The following is a 15,722-nucleotide window of genomic DNA, read 5'->3' as shown; positions in this document are numbered from 1 at the left end:
TATTTCAATATTGTAAATTTTCTTTTCCCCCCATGCTTATATGTACTTGAAATGAAATTCATAGATATTTCTAATGATAAAACTTCATGTATGCTTTATGTATGTATATGTATATTGAATGTATGATATGAAAAACTTAATGAAATAAGTACAAAAGTTTGACTATGAAAAACATGAATTTCAAATCCGATATACTATACAGAATTAATTTATTAAATATGACATCTATATATAACGATGCACTTGTTAAATATATTCACTGTGCCATTTATATTGTTGGATTATTGAATTATTGGTATTTTTATTATAAACTTTGTAGAACTTAATTATATAATTGATCAATCTTACATTAATGTTTATCTGTATTATATTTATTTTACAATTCTTTTATATTAAAGTTAACATCTCAAACTATAATCAAATCAAGTCATTCTACATTGTAGTAAATATTAATTTTTTATTTTTATTAATCTATTTTATACATATTCTTTATTATTTCCTGATCGATTCAATTTGTACGAAAGTAAAATAAAAAATAAAGCTTTCCTTTATATATTTTTTTATCTTTTTTTTTATTTATAGTATATAAAAGACAATGAAGTAAAATATTTTCTTTAATGTTATAAGAGAGCAAAAACAATACATTATGCATTTATATTGAAATTTTTTACGTGATTTTTATTTATATTTATATTTATTAATAAATAATATTTTATTGAATGTATTTTTAAATGAAAATATATATACATCGAATATATTATATAAATAAAAAAAATGTTACCTTTTAATTACTTTGGACATTAAAATGGACACGAACTTTCCAGGCACACAATCTAATATATAATAGTATATTATATATATTTTATATATATTTTATATATTATATAGGTAATATTTTATAATATAATACTATGAATATAAATATGATAAATATAAATAATAAGAATATCTTATATTGCAAGAATAAGAATTAAATTTATACTAATATGTGATATAAAAGTATTATACGTACATGAACAATAAATAACTTGCGTGTGGTGAAATTCTTGCGCATTCGTGCATGTATACGAACCTAGTATGACCTGTTTCTGTCGCATCTATGCTCGTAATATTAAGGTTAGGATATGTTTACTTGTTAAATTAGTGAGGATTACTGAACGAAGTCATAAAAAAGAAGAACAAGAAAAAGAAATGTGAACGTAACAGAATCAAATTCTCTTTTAGAAAAGATGTTTTTTCCTATTGGATGGCCGCGAGTCCTAAATTGCACGGAACCGGATAAAATAAAGGCCATTGTTTGTAATAGAGATAAAATATTATTTGCTATATTAACGACAGATTTTCTTACCATCTGGTATTGCAAGGTACAATTTTTTAAATAAAATAATATATATGCTATACTTGTAATTATATTATGAATATTATATATGGACATTAGAAACATATTATGTTATTTCATATTTGTGTGTGTGTGTGACTATATTTTACTTCTTCTTTAATATAATAATTAAACTATTTTGTAGCCTTGTATACCTATCGTGTTTATAAGAAGAACTGCTGATTCTTTGAGAAAGCACGGAGAGAATATCTTGGTACAATGGAGACCAGATTCCAGTATGTTAGTTATCGCAGTAAGTGATGTGTGCTTAAAAATTTTTATACTAATATGTTGACTGTCATCCAATGGTTAAACAATGTAGCAGTCAACATATTAATTGTTCAAAATGTTATAACTAATTATTTATCATTATTTCTATAGACATCCGACAGCTATCTACTGTTTTATCGATTAGCAGACAAAGGTCCAGAAGGAAAAAGCCTTTACGAACAAAGAGATTCTCCTGTTACAAGCCTAAAACGTGATAGTGCTGAACTTTTCATTAAAGAAGTTATTCCATCTTTAGTTTTGTCTTTCGTAAGCATATTGATTAAATATTGCATTGATAATGATTAAAAAATGGATAATGGATATACTTTTATTATCAGGAAAAGTCTGCCTGGATAGATGGTGGAATTAGTTCTTTAGTATGTATACGTGATGAACTTATGGTTGCAACAAAAACAAGTCATGTAATACGGCATAAATGGGATGGTACAGTAAATCGAGACTATACACTTGATTTACGTAGAATACCGTTTAGCGTAGACCAACAAATATCCACTACAGCTGTACCGCTTACTGAAAACAATGCCTATGTTATGGATATTGAATATTCTCCTTTAGTTGGTGGATTTGCTATTGTTCTTAGCACTGGGAAAGCAGCATTCTTAACAGCTCATTCATTAAAATTTGACCCAAATGTCAGTTAATAAATATATATTTGATAATTAATATATATATATTATTGAATTTATATATATTCAATAGTAAGTTGATAATACTTCATATGAATATATTTCAGCAAGTTCAAGGAATTTGGGCCAAGGATGTAGATGATGCTACTTGTGCAGCTGTAAATCACAAATATCGTTTAATTGCATTTGGAAGAGGAAAGTAAGTATCGTATACTTTAATATGGATATACTGTATGTACACACAAATCTAACTTTTTAATTATATTTTTAACAGCTCAGAGGGTATTGTTTATTACATTGATGAAACTACTGGAGCATTGGAAGTATCGCATACATTAAGTCTGTCTTCAAAAGATTATCCTGGAAAACCAGGTTGCGTTAGATGTCTAAGATGGACTCCTGATAGTTGTGCTATAGCTCTAGCTTGGGAAGGTGGTGGTTTAGCAATCTGGAGTACTTTTGGTGCACTTTTATTATGCAGCTTAAAGTGGGATTATGGTTTGCGTGTAGACTTGACACGTGATAATCCCTTACATATTCATACAATGGTAAATGAAGTCTAATATTTATTTTGAAATGGAAATATAACATAATGTTGTTTATTTTTTCTTTTACTTTTTTAGGAATGGTCAGCGGAAGGTTACCAATTATGGATGTTGAGAGAATTACCAGGACCATTATTAATGGAAGAAAATGGAAATGAGCTGACACATGCAAGGCGTTCACTTATACAATTAGATTTTGTAAAAAGCCCTCTTACGGTTAATCCATGTATGGTAATATCGAATTTTTAATCATAATTATAAAAGAAAGTTATTTTTTTATAATATATTTATATTTTTTATTTGTTTTTAAAGGGTCACCATGGACATTTATACTTACAAGGTGAAGATAGACTTTATTTAAATCTTGGTGGTGGTATGTCCACCACCACATCAAATTTTCATATTTCAAATGAATGTCCCAGTGATATTATAACTCAGACTCTTGCCGGATGCAAACAGTGGTTAGTCGTTCCAATTCCAAGTGCTTATACTGGTTCCAATTGGCCAATAAGAGTAAGTTCATAATTAGTAAATTATTATGATTAACTGTTATAGTATACTATATTGCATTTTATAGTATACTGCAATTGACAACGAAGGGTTAAGCATTGCTGTAGCTGGTAGAACAGGATTAGCTCATTATTCTTTACCATCTCGTAAATGGAAACTTTTTGGAAATGAAAGTCAAGAAAGAGATTTCATAGTAACTGGTGGATTATTATGGCATCGTGGTTTTTTGATAGCAAGTAGTTATTCCCTTTTGGACGATAGAGATGAAATTAGAATGTATCCACGAGATACTCGACTCGATAACAATTATGTAAAGAGTATCAGAATGCCATCTCAAGTATTGTTACTTAATACACTTAAAGAAAGACTTCTAACGTTTTGTGCTAATGCACAAATTAGTATCTATGATATAATACTGGATGGAAATGGAGGTAAGTTGTGAAACAACTATGATAATAAAAATGATGTTAAAACTGACTTTTAAAATGTAATTACTTTTAAAGAAATGGAAGATATTGAATTAACTAGAATACAAACTGTGGATATTAGTGGACTTTGCGTGCATCCTGCTTGCGTTGTAAGTGCAACATTAACAACAATTCGTGCAGAAACAGCTGGGAGTCATCCACATCCTGAAAGTCTTTTACTCAATGTTTCTGGACGACTTTTAATGGTTCAGCGCGAGCATTGTACTGATAATCCTGATATCGTAAGTTATTTATTAAGTATAATAGTTTGGAATTATTGTAAAATTGATAATTCGCTTGATTTTTTTTTATAGTTTTTTACGTGTAGTCCTCCTACGGTGTTAGCTTCGTGTGTTGAAAATGTATGGGTGCCATGGCGATCAAGAAGAGACAAGCCTCATTTAACTGAAGCATTATGGTTGTTCTGTGGTGCTCATGGCATGCGTGTCTGGCTTCCATTATTTCCAAGAAATCACCAAGAAAAAACACATACATTCATGAGTAAAAGAATAATGCTGCCTTTCCACTTGTGCATTTATCCTCTGGCTATATTATTCGAGGATGCAATCTTATTAGGAGCTGAAAATGACACTGTATTGTTTACGTCTGATACTAATTCTCCATTCTCACTGCCTTTTAGTTTATTAGAATTAACGGTATATACACACATATATGCATATATTTATTTATATTTTTATATAGTTGAATTAAATTTCATTTAAACGATTTTAAATATACTTGAAATTTTAATATTTTAGAGTCAAGTTTATCTTCATCAAATATTACGACAACTAATTCATCGAAATTTAGGATATCACGCATGGGAAATAGCACGATCTTGTTCTGCACTGCCTTATTTCCCACATTCCTTAGAATTATTACTTCATGAAGTACTGGAAGAGGAAGCAACTAGTAAAGAACCAATTCCAGATGCTCAACTACCGTCTGTGGTAGAATTCATCCGAGAATTTCCAGGAGTATGGGCAAGAGCGGTTGTGCAGTGCGCAAGAAAAACTGAAATAGCACTTTGGCCATATTTATTTTCCGTTGCTGGACCACCTAAGAAACTTTTACAAGATTGTTTACAAAGACAACAACTTGACACTGCTGCTAGTTATTTAATTATATTACAAAATCTTGAACCATCAACTGTTAGCAGACAACATGCTACTCTGCTATTAGATGCTGCTTTGGAACAAGGAAGATGGGAACTTTCGAAGGATCTTGTTCGCTTTTTAAGAGCTATTGGTAATAAGCGAAAGAAGAAAAAATTTTATTGAAAAAATTTAATTCTAGATAATATAAATATTTTTTATTTTTCTTAAAGATCCAAACGATGTGGAGTCACCTCGTACATCTTGGGGTGGTACAACCAAGTTAGGAGGACACACACAAACCCCTCCTTTATCACCTCATGAAGATGACTTATCTCTCGTATTAGGAACCATGCAAGTGTCTAGGAGTCGTAGTTATAGTACTACAGCAACACCAAAAGTACAATCTGAATCAATGGCTAAAGATATTGCACCATCCTCTATGTTAGAAAAAACTAGAAATGTTGTTATGAGACGAAAAAAATCTGTACCGACTGTTAAAATAGAAAAGTCTGATACCAAGTAAGTGCAGAATGAGTTAATCAAAATATATATTGTTTCTTTTTATAACGCAATAACGATTTTTATAATTTCATTTCCAGAGAAAGCTCAGCCGAAGAATTTTTCATTGACGTTATCTTACAGCGTCACGCACGTCGATTACTTTCAGCTCGGAGATTATTAGATTTGGGAAGATTTGCTGCCCATTTAGATTTTCATTTGGTAACGTGGCTTGGTAGAGAACGCGATAGAGCAGCTAAGATTGATGATTTTATAGCTGCATTGAAAGCTGTACACGAAGATTTTTCATATCCTTATCCAGTTTTGTCGCTTCCTAATTTACAAAGATTTCGAAGATCTAGTCTGACATCATTGCGATCAATAAGATCTGTGAATCTCGAAAGTCCTGAAGATGAAACAGTGACTCCTAATTTTGCTATTGATTTACCAGATAGTGGATATACAAGTTTACCTAGTGGCAGACCTCCTTATACTAGTTTGGTGTCTCCTGTTGCTAGCTTAGAAACACAATTTCCTGCCACTGAAGCGAAATTAACACCAAATATGTTGCATGGTAATATTATATTTGCTCATATAAAGAAAAACATATGCATAAGCCATTTATATGCCAAATCGATTAATTTTAATAATTATTAACAATATTTATTTAAATGATTTATCATTTTAGATACGAGTAGCGTAATTAGTGACGCTAGTACAATTTGGCGTGATGACGCTGAGTCAATTGTGGGAACTGGTGTGGGTACAGTGTGTTGGGTTTCTTCGGAACCAATAGAGCCAACAGAAATTCATGTGGCTTCACATTGTGCTCCGGTTAGCAGAGCAGAAGTACAACTTAGATATCTGTTACAATTGTTCCTTGAAGGTGGTTGTTTAGGATGGGCAGCGATATTGGCTGTGGTTTTAAGAGATGTTTCAGCTATGGCAAGAACTGTGCGAGCAGCACACGCACCAATGCAAACCCTTGAATCTATTACGAATTTAAGAGATGGACTTTTAACTCTTACAAGGTGGTCCCAGTCAGAATGGTATGTCAGCATATTAAATCAATTATTACATTATTTGAGTCACTCGTTCGTCGAATCTATTAACTCCACAAAACAAAAAGTGAACATACATTGTGTCGTATCATTTATTATTGATTGTGGTCAGGAAAATATTTCTTATTTAATAGCATTAACATTAATTACTAATGAAATTTATTTTAAATATAAAAAGTTAAGCATTAATCAAGCACTATTTAAAAAATTTCTAAAAAAGGAGTTAACTACTTTGGCCTGTGAACGATTCATTTATAAGAAAAGTTATGTTCTATATATATTCTTTTTTTAATCAGTATTACATTTATGATTGGCTTAATTGAGCTAACTAATAAATGCAAATAATGCGTACATTGATTGCATGTGGGTAACACTTAACAGTGTTTCCTCTCATAAGAATAAAAATAAGATAGAAAAGAAATGTTTTTATTATTTTTATAGTTTGGGATATAGACCATTTATATCAAGTATACAAGGACAGACATCGCTTTTATGTAAATTAGTATTGAGTAAACAAAAGCAGGAACAAGAACAAATACCAGAAAATCCTTCGCCTGGTCCTGCTCCGACTGTTAACAGTAATCAACGCGGTAATCCATCTCGTTCTCGACACTCTTCCATTAGTCACGCATCTGCTAGTACTCCATTGGAGGAAGAAAGATCGCGTGAATCATCTGTATGCGTCGAGGAAACTGGATTCCGTGAAAATTATAATAATCTCAGTACTATAGAACGTTCCTCTGAACAATCTACTTGTATCATCTGTTAAACTAATACCATTTAAAATGTTCATAGATCTTCATAGTTTATTAGAAACTAAAATTCAAAAATTTTGTTCTGAAATTCTTGGAGATATGTCTTTTAATTGAACGTATTTTTATTGAAGAAAGAAATAAAATTAAATGTAGATGTGTTAGTTGGTTATCGAATTAATTTGAGATAGAAACTAACTTGAAATAAGATCTTTAAATATATAATTTGAGTTTTTGTTTGCATGTAAAATCATTTTCGTACATACAATGATCATAAATTTGTTGAAAAAAAAAGAAAATGAACAAAAAAAATGTACAATTCTTATTTTAAATGGATTTTAATAGAAATGAAGATAAATTTTAAATACCTCAAAAATAATCAATTTTGCAATACATATTTTCATTGTAAGAAATCGTAAATTTATCATAGAACACATAGCCGAATACAATAATGAGTTGTACGTTCATTTTATAGAAGGAAATTTAGATATTGTAGCTTTCATTCAGTATTTAATATAAGAAAGCAATTTTATTTCTCAGAATTGGTATATTAAATATTATCATAATAAAGACTGGGAAATAGATGCGTAAACATATTTAAGTATAACGATCATATAATCATCTATAGATTGAAAAACTGAATATTTAAAAAAGAATTCGATTAGAGATTTTTTCTTGCATACATTTATTTAAGAATACGTTGATCTTGATTTAATTATTAAAGCAAAAGATACATATGATAGTCTCTATAGATTTGTCACATCGTACCTGTATTATATACAAATTTTTTTCTTTCAAATATTTCTTATATACAATATTTTTAAATTCATCTTTTTTTTATGAATTTAACTATTAAATGACAACTATTAAATATAAAAATTTACCATTGATATTCAGAGAGTATATAATAACAAAAGTACCTCATTAATATGTATATCTTTATATGGGAAAAATAATTACATTATTAAAATTTTTTAATTTAACAAAAGGATACACATAACATATATGTATAGAAAACGATTTGTTTAACGAATATGTACTCTACTTATAATTTTTCAGATGAGTTGATGTATTCATTTAAAGGAATTGTAGTGTGTGTAGTTTATATGGATTATTGCTACAATAACTACTCTATAAACAAGAATTAGCATTATTGGAAATAATATTAATGAGAATAATTTTCGTTTAATAATATTATTAATTACAGGAGAAGATATATCAGAACTGTATCACAATGATCATTATTTTGTAATATGCTGTAAAATGTGATATTAATTTTTTTTATGACACAAAAAAAAACAAAAGACTATTAAAATTGGTATGTGTGTTGTATGGCAAATGAGAAATAAGATAAAGTGTTAAACACTCATTTAATTATTATTATTATATTATAACTAAATATAAATGGAATTTTTATCAGCATTTTACATAAGCTAATATTGCAATAATATCAATGAGAATATAAACAAAATAATGTAAAATATTAATAAGTTATTTATACATAATGTAATATAGATACTAGTAAATACATGTTATATTTTCACAACATTTACTCCAATCTATAATTTGTTTATAAATAATTGATGTTATCATTAAAAGTTGTACTCTATTCCTAGGTAAAAGCGTTCAAAGCAGCATTTGCACTTTTGAAAATACTAAAAAATACAGAACTACATAGAAGCTCATATGGTCCCCTTTTTTATCTACCCAGTTTCATTTTTGTTACTACCGGGACCACCAGTAGACGATAGTAGGTACTAAACGAGATGATTGTTGTTTAGTAGATACTAAACATGACGATGTTGTTTATTCTTTGATAGGATTGTACCGTCATCTCGTTTAGTACCTACTATCGCCTCCTGGTGGTCCCGGTAGTAACAAAAATGAAACTGGGTAGATAAAAAATGGGACATATGAGTTTCTACAAATTGATATTGCAAGATTTTTAGTTTTCGCTTTCATTTTCAGTGACAGAATCATTGTGTGTCAGCAATACAATAAGCAATATATATAAGTAATCAAAAGTTATAATAAAAAAAAAAAGCAAACACAAAACATTAAGTAAACAATTAAAATATCTTACGAAAATGTGTAAAGAATTTAGCGTTGAAAAATATAGTGTTAATTCCAAATTTAATCAACAGGCAGCATTAATTTTACATAGTTTAGATGCTGATCATTTAATAAAGCCTTGTAAAGAAAGAAACATATCAACTAAAGAACTGCATAATCTAACTGTCGACGACTTTATACAATTAGGTATATTTTATACATGTTTATTTTTTACATTAATATCAAATACATATATATCTATATTAATGAGGGTAGATTAAACGGTTTTGAAATTCAATAAAAAAAAAACTTTTATTTGTTTGAAATATAAAAGTTAGTTTTACAGAAAACAAATTATTTCTATGTTTGGTTTTAAACTTTTCCACCCATATATGTATATGTAGATAAATATATGAAAGTGTAAACATTTGTATGTTTAAATTATAGGTGCTAATGAAAATCTGGCAAAAAAATTGTTTCATGATCTTACAATTAGGAAAAGAAATTTTACCAAAGAATGGCCTATGATGCAAAAGTATTTTATGTTTATTTATTTATTTATTTTTTTTTTCTTTTTATAGATAATAGCATCTTTTTTAAGTGATTTTTTTTTTAATACACAATATTAATGATATTTTACAGATTTCCAAATATTATTGAAACGCTTAATAATAGTAAGAAACAATTGAATTTAATATCTGTATGTGTTGCTTATGCCCGATTAAATCTTCAAGAAAAAGGAATAAATAATACTTTTATAAACTCACGTGATTTAGTAAGTATTAATTCAATTTTATGCATAAGCATAATGGAGAATCTTAATGCAGTTAACGATATAGAGAAAGCTATAGAAGAATCGTACGCTTTAGTTTCAAAGGTATATATATTGAAGTAAAAGATAGGGTGTCCTAGTTTTTTTTTGACTATCATTGGTTTTTAAAAGCTTTTTTAAATATTTCTAACACAAATATATAAAATGACAACGGTCTGCTTTCTTGTTCAATCCCAGGTAAGAATAGATTGTAAAATTGTGCAAAAAAAAAAACTCTGGGACATCTTGTGTATGCAAGAATGGGTTGAAAAGTTTTGAGTTTTGACAAAAAGTTTTTATTTTTTTGGAAAATATAAATGAATTTGACAAAAAAGAAATTTTGGTCTTAGGCTCAAAACTGTGCAACTCATTCACGTATATATTTTTGCTATAATGATATATAGATATGATAATAATAATAGTAAATTATTGTTTATTGTAGAATACTGCTAAGAAAGTGAAAAAACGTTACATTTCTTTATCTACGTTGTTTGTTGGATTAGGTTTAGTATTATGTCTGGTATCACGAATACGGAAAGACTAAGACTTTGTATGAAATGTTTAATTCTTTTTATTGGGAGTTTTCCATCTATCTATCTCCATTTTTTGATATTCCCTTTATTCTGACTCATATACTTATACATTCTCATACTCATGCTATTTACACGCTTCTTCACATACTATTATATACTTTATATCAACCTATTAGATACAAGACACTTATTTCTAATATTATTTTTAAGAAAACACATTTTATTTAATAAGATTTAAAAAATTATATTCTATAGGTGGTCCAAAGAAACAAAATTAAATTATATTTTCTTTTCTATTTTTGTAATTAAAATTTTGAGTTAAAGTTTGAAAATGTTTTATATAAAGTTACAATAAAAATAAATAAAACAAATAAATTTTTTGACAAGTTTCCTTTTCTAAATCTATTTGAAAATTTGTACTGCTTGTTAATTTTTGAAATTTAATAATATATATAAGGATATGTTAATATAGGTAAATGAAAAAAAGAAAAAAGATAGATATAAATAAAATATACAATGTTGTAACAAAATATTGAGTAAGTATAAGACCCTTTATACATCATATAGTTTTCGATATAAAACATGGTATAAAACACAGTTAAAAAGCACTACTTTTTGCAATAATGTTTTATACGTCCATAATCTATATATTGATAATATATAATTGTCACCATTAATATAACTATAATTATACAAATTAGTTACCTTATTCTATTTTTTGATATTTAAAAATAGTATTTTTTGAACCGCTTTCTACTCTAAATTATATTTCTCTGGCGAAGTAGACCTATTAACAAATTATTAACTGTACATTAACTAGAATTAGAATATTCTCAAAAAACATTGTTGTATATGTTGCTTGTAAATGAAAGTATTACTATTTGGTTACTTACGCTTCTTCTAAAAGTTGTAATACATGTTTATGTTCTATACCTTCTAACCATAGATTAAGTAATTCTTCTTGCTTACAATTTAATAACTGTTTACAAGCATGTAAATTTTCTTTTACGGCATGAATCTTTTCTCTTGCAGCAGTAACTCTTTCGGATAGAGTACTAAATATCTATAAATAAATAAGTGAAAAATAATCTTTAAATATTCTGTAACTGGCGGTACAAGCAGACCAATATATAGATCTTGATATATATATAGCAAGTACATGCAAAACCTTAAATGAAAAATTGTTATTGTATATTTTTGATAAACTTACTTGCATAACTTCTGTGAGATCTTGCTCGTGCAATGAAACTAATTCATCTAATCTCTGATCACTTCGCTTATATTCTTTTTCTAATTTAGCTTTCTCAATTTCTCTTTGTTCATTAGTTTCAGAAGCAGATAGTGCTCGAATTACTGAGATTAATAAACCGCTCTATAAAATATATAATACATATATATATACAATTCAAGATTATTCTTCATATTATTATTTTGCCATAATTATCTCATTTACCGTTTCTTTGGTGGGTTTAATTCCACGGGGAGGTTTAATGGGTGCAACTGCATTCATTATGTTAAAATTTATAATAAAATTTTATTTTAACAAGAAATAAACACTATTAACTAGCATTTATTACGAAATTAAAAAGTTATATTTATATTGGTTGTTTATTGATAGAGAAATATAGTGTATAATACTTTTAATACCATAATCAAATTATTTATATTTATATACTAAATTTTATATACGTAGTTAACATTTAAATAGATATTATTATTTTTAACAAAACACGTCCATTAATTGTCAATCACAATATATTTACTTTTTCGTAAACTTTAAAAGAATCAAAGTATATAACCTAAATTATCCAAGAAGGAGACATGATTTTAATGTTGCACTGCTACATCTAGCGACAGATTAATGAAACTTGTTGCAGTCTCACTTCGTGGTTATGATTAAGACTTTCGCTTAGGCTGTAATAATTAAATCGTTTGTAAAATGGTAAATAATTCTAATTTCTAACTAAACGTTAACTTCATAATATAAGAGCATGATTATACTTGTGTGTTTAATGTATTTTTCAACGAATCAATTATATTCATGTGTTTATAGAAGAAAAAGATCGGCTTTTTATAATGCAAGTGAGGTTAAATTTGTCGGAATGCCTTTTGTGGCACTCACTTATTTTATTGCGTCATTTTATGTTTCGTTAAAAAAAGAGAAGAAAATATAATTTTTTATAACTTTTAAATGTTATTAATTATTTGTGAAACTACTTGCGTATGTATGTATCCTTATGTTATGCTTTTTAGTCAAAATTAAAAAATACATATATATATACACACGTGTATATGATGTTGCACAGATGAATTATCTACTAATAATTATATATAATATGAACATTTTTAATATATAAATTTTCTATTACTAATAGTTTCAGAATTTCGTGACATATAGGATTAGTTTAGTGGGTATTGCTCGCTCCACACAGTCGCAAAGAAGATTTAGAAATGGTTCAAGAGAAAATTCTTTATCATGTAATCCATTGCTACATACAACCTGTTTTCATTTACCAGATATACAAAGTTCATCGGTGAGTTTATTTCTTCTTGATGAACAAAGTTGTTGGATTGTACATATATAAGTAATAATATTATATATTTATTTAGATTCGTTGGTATTCAAATCCTGCACGAAGACCAAGTTTCTTTACACAATTTGTTGAAAATATTAAACAAGAAATGCAGAAAAATAAAGAAATGAAAGAGTCATTAAAGAAGTTTCGTGAAGAGGCTGAGAAATTAGAACAGTCTGAAGCATTGCGCTCAGCGAGACAGAAGTTTCAAGCGGTGGAATCTGAAGCCTCCAAAAGTTCCGAAGTTATAAAAGAAAAATTAGACACTTTAAAAGAAAAAGTATATTTACATTTAATTAATGATTATCTAATTGTAGTATCTATATATGTTAATTACTTTCTAATTTTATTCTATCAATTTTGATATTTTCTTTCGATAGGTACAAGAAGTTATTGAGGAAGCAAGTAAATCTGAATTAGGTAAAAAGGCAGGACAAATAGGTGAGGAAATAAGTAAATCGGCGAAAGAAGCAGCGGAAACGATTTCTGAAAAAAGTCAAGCACTTGGGAAAACAGGAGCTTTTCAAACAATCTCGCAAACAGCAGAAGTTGTACGCAATGAGTTAGATCACCATGGAATGCAAGGTTTTAAATTGATTATATATTAACGCATATGTTTAGTAAAGACCATATTTCTTTATCATTCTATTATTCAATGCAGGGAGAGTTTACGTACCACTTACTAAATTAAGAAAAAGAAAAGAAGTAGCAGAAATATCTTTAGATGAAAAGCAGGTTAAACCTAATATGGAGGCACTAGGAGTTGAATTACATAAAGATTCTAAATTTTTTCAATCTTGGCAAAAGTTTAAGGTATATATCTTGTTTAATAATTTTGTATTTATGTATTTTAATTAATTATATTAACTACGTTTAATTATAACTTCTTTTTACTAGGATAACAATCCATATATGAATAAAGTATTGGATTGGAAAATCAAGTATGATGAATCAGAAAATCCTGTAATTCGAGCTTCTAGATTTTTTACAGAGAAAGTTAGTGACATGGTTGGTGGTATGTTCCGAAACACAGATTTGTCTGAAACATTAACAGAAATTTGTAAGCTAGATCCAAGTTTTGACAAAAATCAATTTCTAAAAGATTGCGAGGTAGATATTATACCAAATGTACTTGAGGCGATGGTTAGAGGGGATCTAGAAATTTTAAAGGATTGGTGTCATCAGGCACCATATAATTTATTATCACAACCTGTTGTACAAGTACAAAAATTGGGATATTATTTTGATAATAAAATTTTAGGTACGATTATAAACTTTTAATTAAATATATTTTCAATATATACAATTTGTGAATAGTTTACAATAAAAATATTAACTATTTCCAGACATTGAAAACGTAGATTTACGAATGGGTAAAATGATGGAACAAGGTCCAGTTTTATTGATAACGTTTCAAAGTCAGCAGATTTTCTGTATTAGAGATAAAGAAAATAATGTGGTGGAAGGAGACCCTGAAAGAGTGATGCGTTTTGATTATGTATGGGTATTATGTCGTGATCCAATGGAACTCAATCCGAAAGCTGCTTGGCGTTTACTTGACATTAGTATTTCAAGCTCCAATCAATTTGTATAGTCCACTGATTCTAGATAAAATTAATATTTTATTTATGGAAAAATTGATGTTAAATGCGATTTAGTTGTCCTGAATGTCTCTTTTTTTTTTTTTTATACAATGGAACAGCACACAATGGTTAAATGATTTTCTCCTATAAAAGTTGATTATTATGAAATAGTTTCTCGTACAATGTCGTATTAAATGAGTACCATAGTATTGAGTGATATTATTTAAAACAAAAATGCTTCTTTTACTTTTTAAAAAAGTAAAGAAAAAGAAAGAAAATCAATTGAATAGTATCTGTACACATGATGTATTAAAAATTGCACAGTATGTACAAGTTTTAAACGAAGAATATTTCGTCGAAATAATCGACGAGAGAATTAACAAATAGGAATATATATATATATACATATACATATATCTTTATAAAATAATATAAGTATATATTTGGATCTTATATTTATATATGTATATATATATTCCTAATGTCGTGAACGGTAAAAATGAGAAGTGCCATTTAACATGGTTCAAATGTGTATACATTTATGTAATATAATTTTTGTATACATATCTTAAAAATTTTAGTTTTATAGTCTCTGTATATATGCGATTATTTCATTAAGAATATCTATAATAAAACAATAGATAACTTTTTAGATTCATGATGTTTTTAAACCTTTGTTATAACTAGTAGTTTTAGTTAAACACTTTGAACAAGTTAAAGATATAATTTTGTATATTGCGATAACGTTAAATAGGAAGAAAACGAATGTATGAAATGAATTTAAATATGTAATTAGATATGAAGCGTTTTCTATTTAAAATGTGTATATATCCACAAGACATTATTTATATTTCATTGTGTACAGTCTCCAAACTTTTTACAAGAGCTTTAAATTAATTACATAAAAAAATTATAGGAAATAACAAAATTATTAATTATCAC

At 27.7% G+C, this 15,722-nt stretch overlaps 3 protein-coding genes across 4 annotated transcripts; 2 read left to right on the top strand and 1 right to left on the bottom strand.

Moving 5' to 3' along the window:
* The first annotated feature begins 1,135 nt into the window (after positions 1-1,135).
* Positions 1,136-7,958, top strand: LOC106785831 (guanine nucleotide exchange factor subunit Rich). Its single transcript, XM_014746593.1, has 16 exons — positions 1,136-1,364; positions 1,524-1,631; positions 1,760-1,915; positions 1,987-2,301; positions 2,403-2,494; positions 2,570-2,843; positions 2,919-3,071; positions 3,153-3,353; positions 3,418-3,781; positions 3,854-4,059; positions 4,132-4,473; positions 4,576-5,065; positions 5,145-5,433; positions 5,514-5,986; positions 6,101-6,461; positions 6,915-7,958. The coding sequence occupies exons 1-16, from the start codon at positions 1,230-1,232 to the stop codon at positions 7,240-7,242; spliced, it is 4,287 nt and encodes a 1,428-aa protein (XP_014602079.1). The 5' UTR covers positions 1,136-1,229; the 3' UTR covers positions 7,243-7,958.
* Positions 7,959-9,112: 1,154 nt separating this feature from the next.
* LOC106785832 (mitochondrial import inner membrane translocase subunit TIM44) lies at positions 9,113-15,505 on the top strand. Of its 2 annotated transcripts, XM_014746595.1 has the most exons (9): positions 9,113-9,484; positions 9,725-9,812; positions 9,920-10,052; positions 12,997-13,155; positions 13,232-13,477; positions 13,578-13,782; positions 13,859-14,010; positions 14,095-14,458; positions 14,544-15,505. In XM_014746595.1, exons 1-9 carry the CDS (start codon positions 9,313-9,315, stop codon positions 14,789-14,791), a joined length of 1,767 nt encoding a protein of 588 aa, XP_014602081.1. In that variant the 5' UTR covers positions 9,113-9,312; the 3' UTR covers positions 14,792-15,505. The 2 variants fall into 2 exon arrangements, with proteins under 2 accessions (XP_014602081.1, XP_014602082.1); XM_014746596.1 differs by lacking the exons at positions 9,113-9,484; positions 9,725-9,812; positions 9,920-10,052 and adding an exon at positions 12,486-12,563 and having other exon boundaries at positions 14,544-15,493.
* LOC106785833 (exocyst complex component 4) lies at positions 11,124-12,474 on the bottom strand. Its single transcript, XM_014746597.1, has 4 exons — positions 12,075-12,474; positions 11,832-11,993; positions 11,515-11,684; positions 11,124-11,408 (listed from the first exon to the last, which is right to left on the bottom strand). The coding sequence occupies exons 1-4, from the start codon at positions 12,129-12,131 to the stop codon at positions 11,375-11,377; spliced, it is 423 nt and encodes a 140-aa protein (XP_014602083.1). The 5' UTR covers positions 12,132-12,474; the 3' UTR covers positions 11,124-11,374.
* Positions 15,506-15,722: the final 217 nt, after the last annotated feature.

The sequence above is a fragment of the Polistes canadensis genome, unplaced genomic scaffold, assembly GCF_001313835.1.
Source record: "Polistes canadensis isolate GaletaPanama2010 unplaced genomic scaffold, ASM131383v1 scaffold_57, whole genome shotgun sequence".
Lineage (NCBI taxonomy): Eukaryota > Metazoa > Arthropoda > Insecta > Hymenoptera > Vespidae > Polistes > Polistes canadensis.
This window is presented reverse-complemented; position numbering and strand designations above follow the sequence as displayed.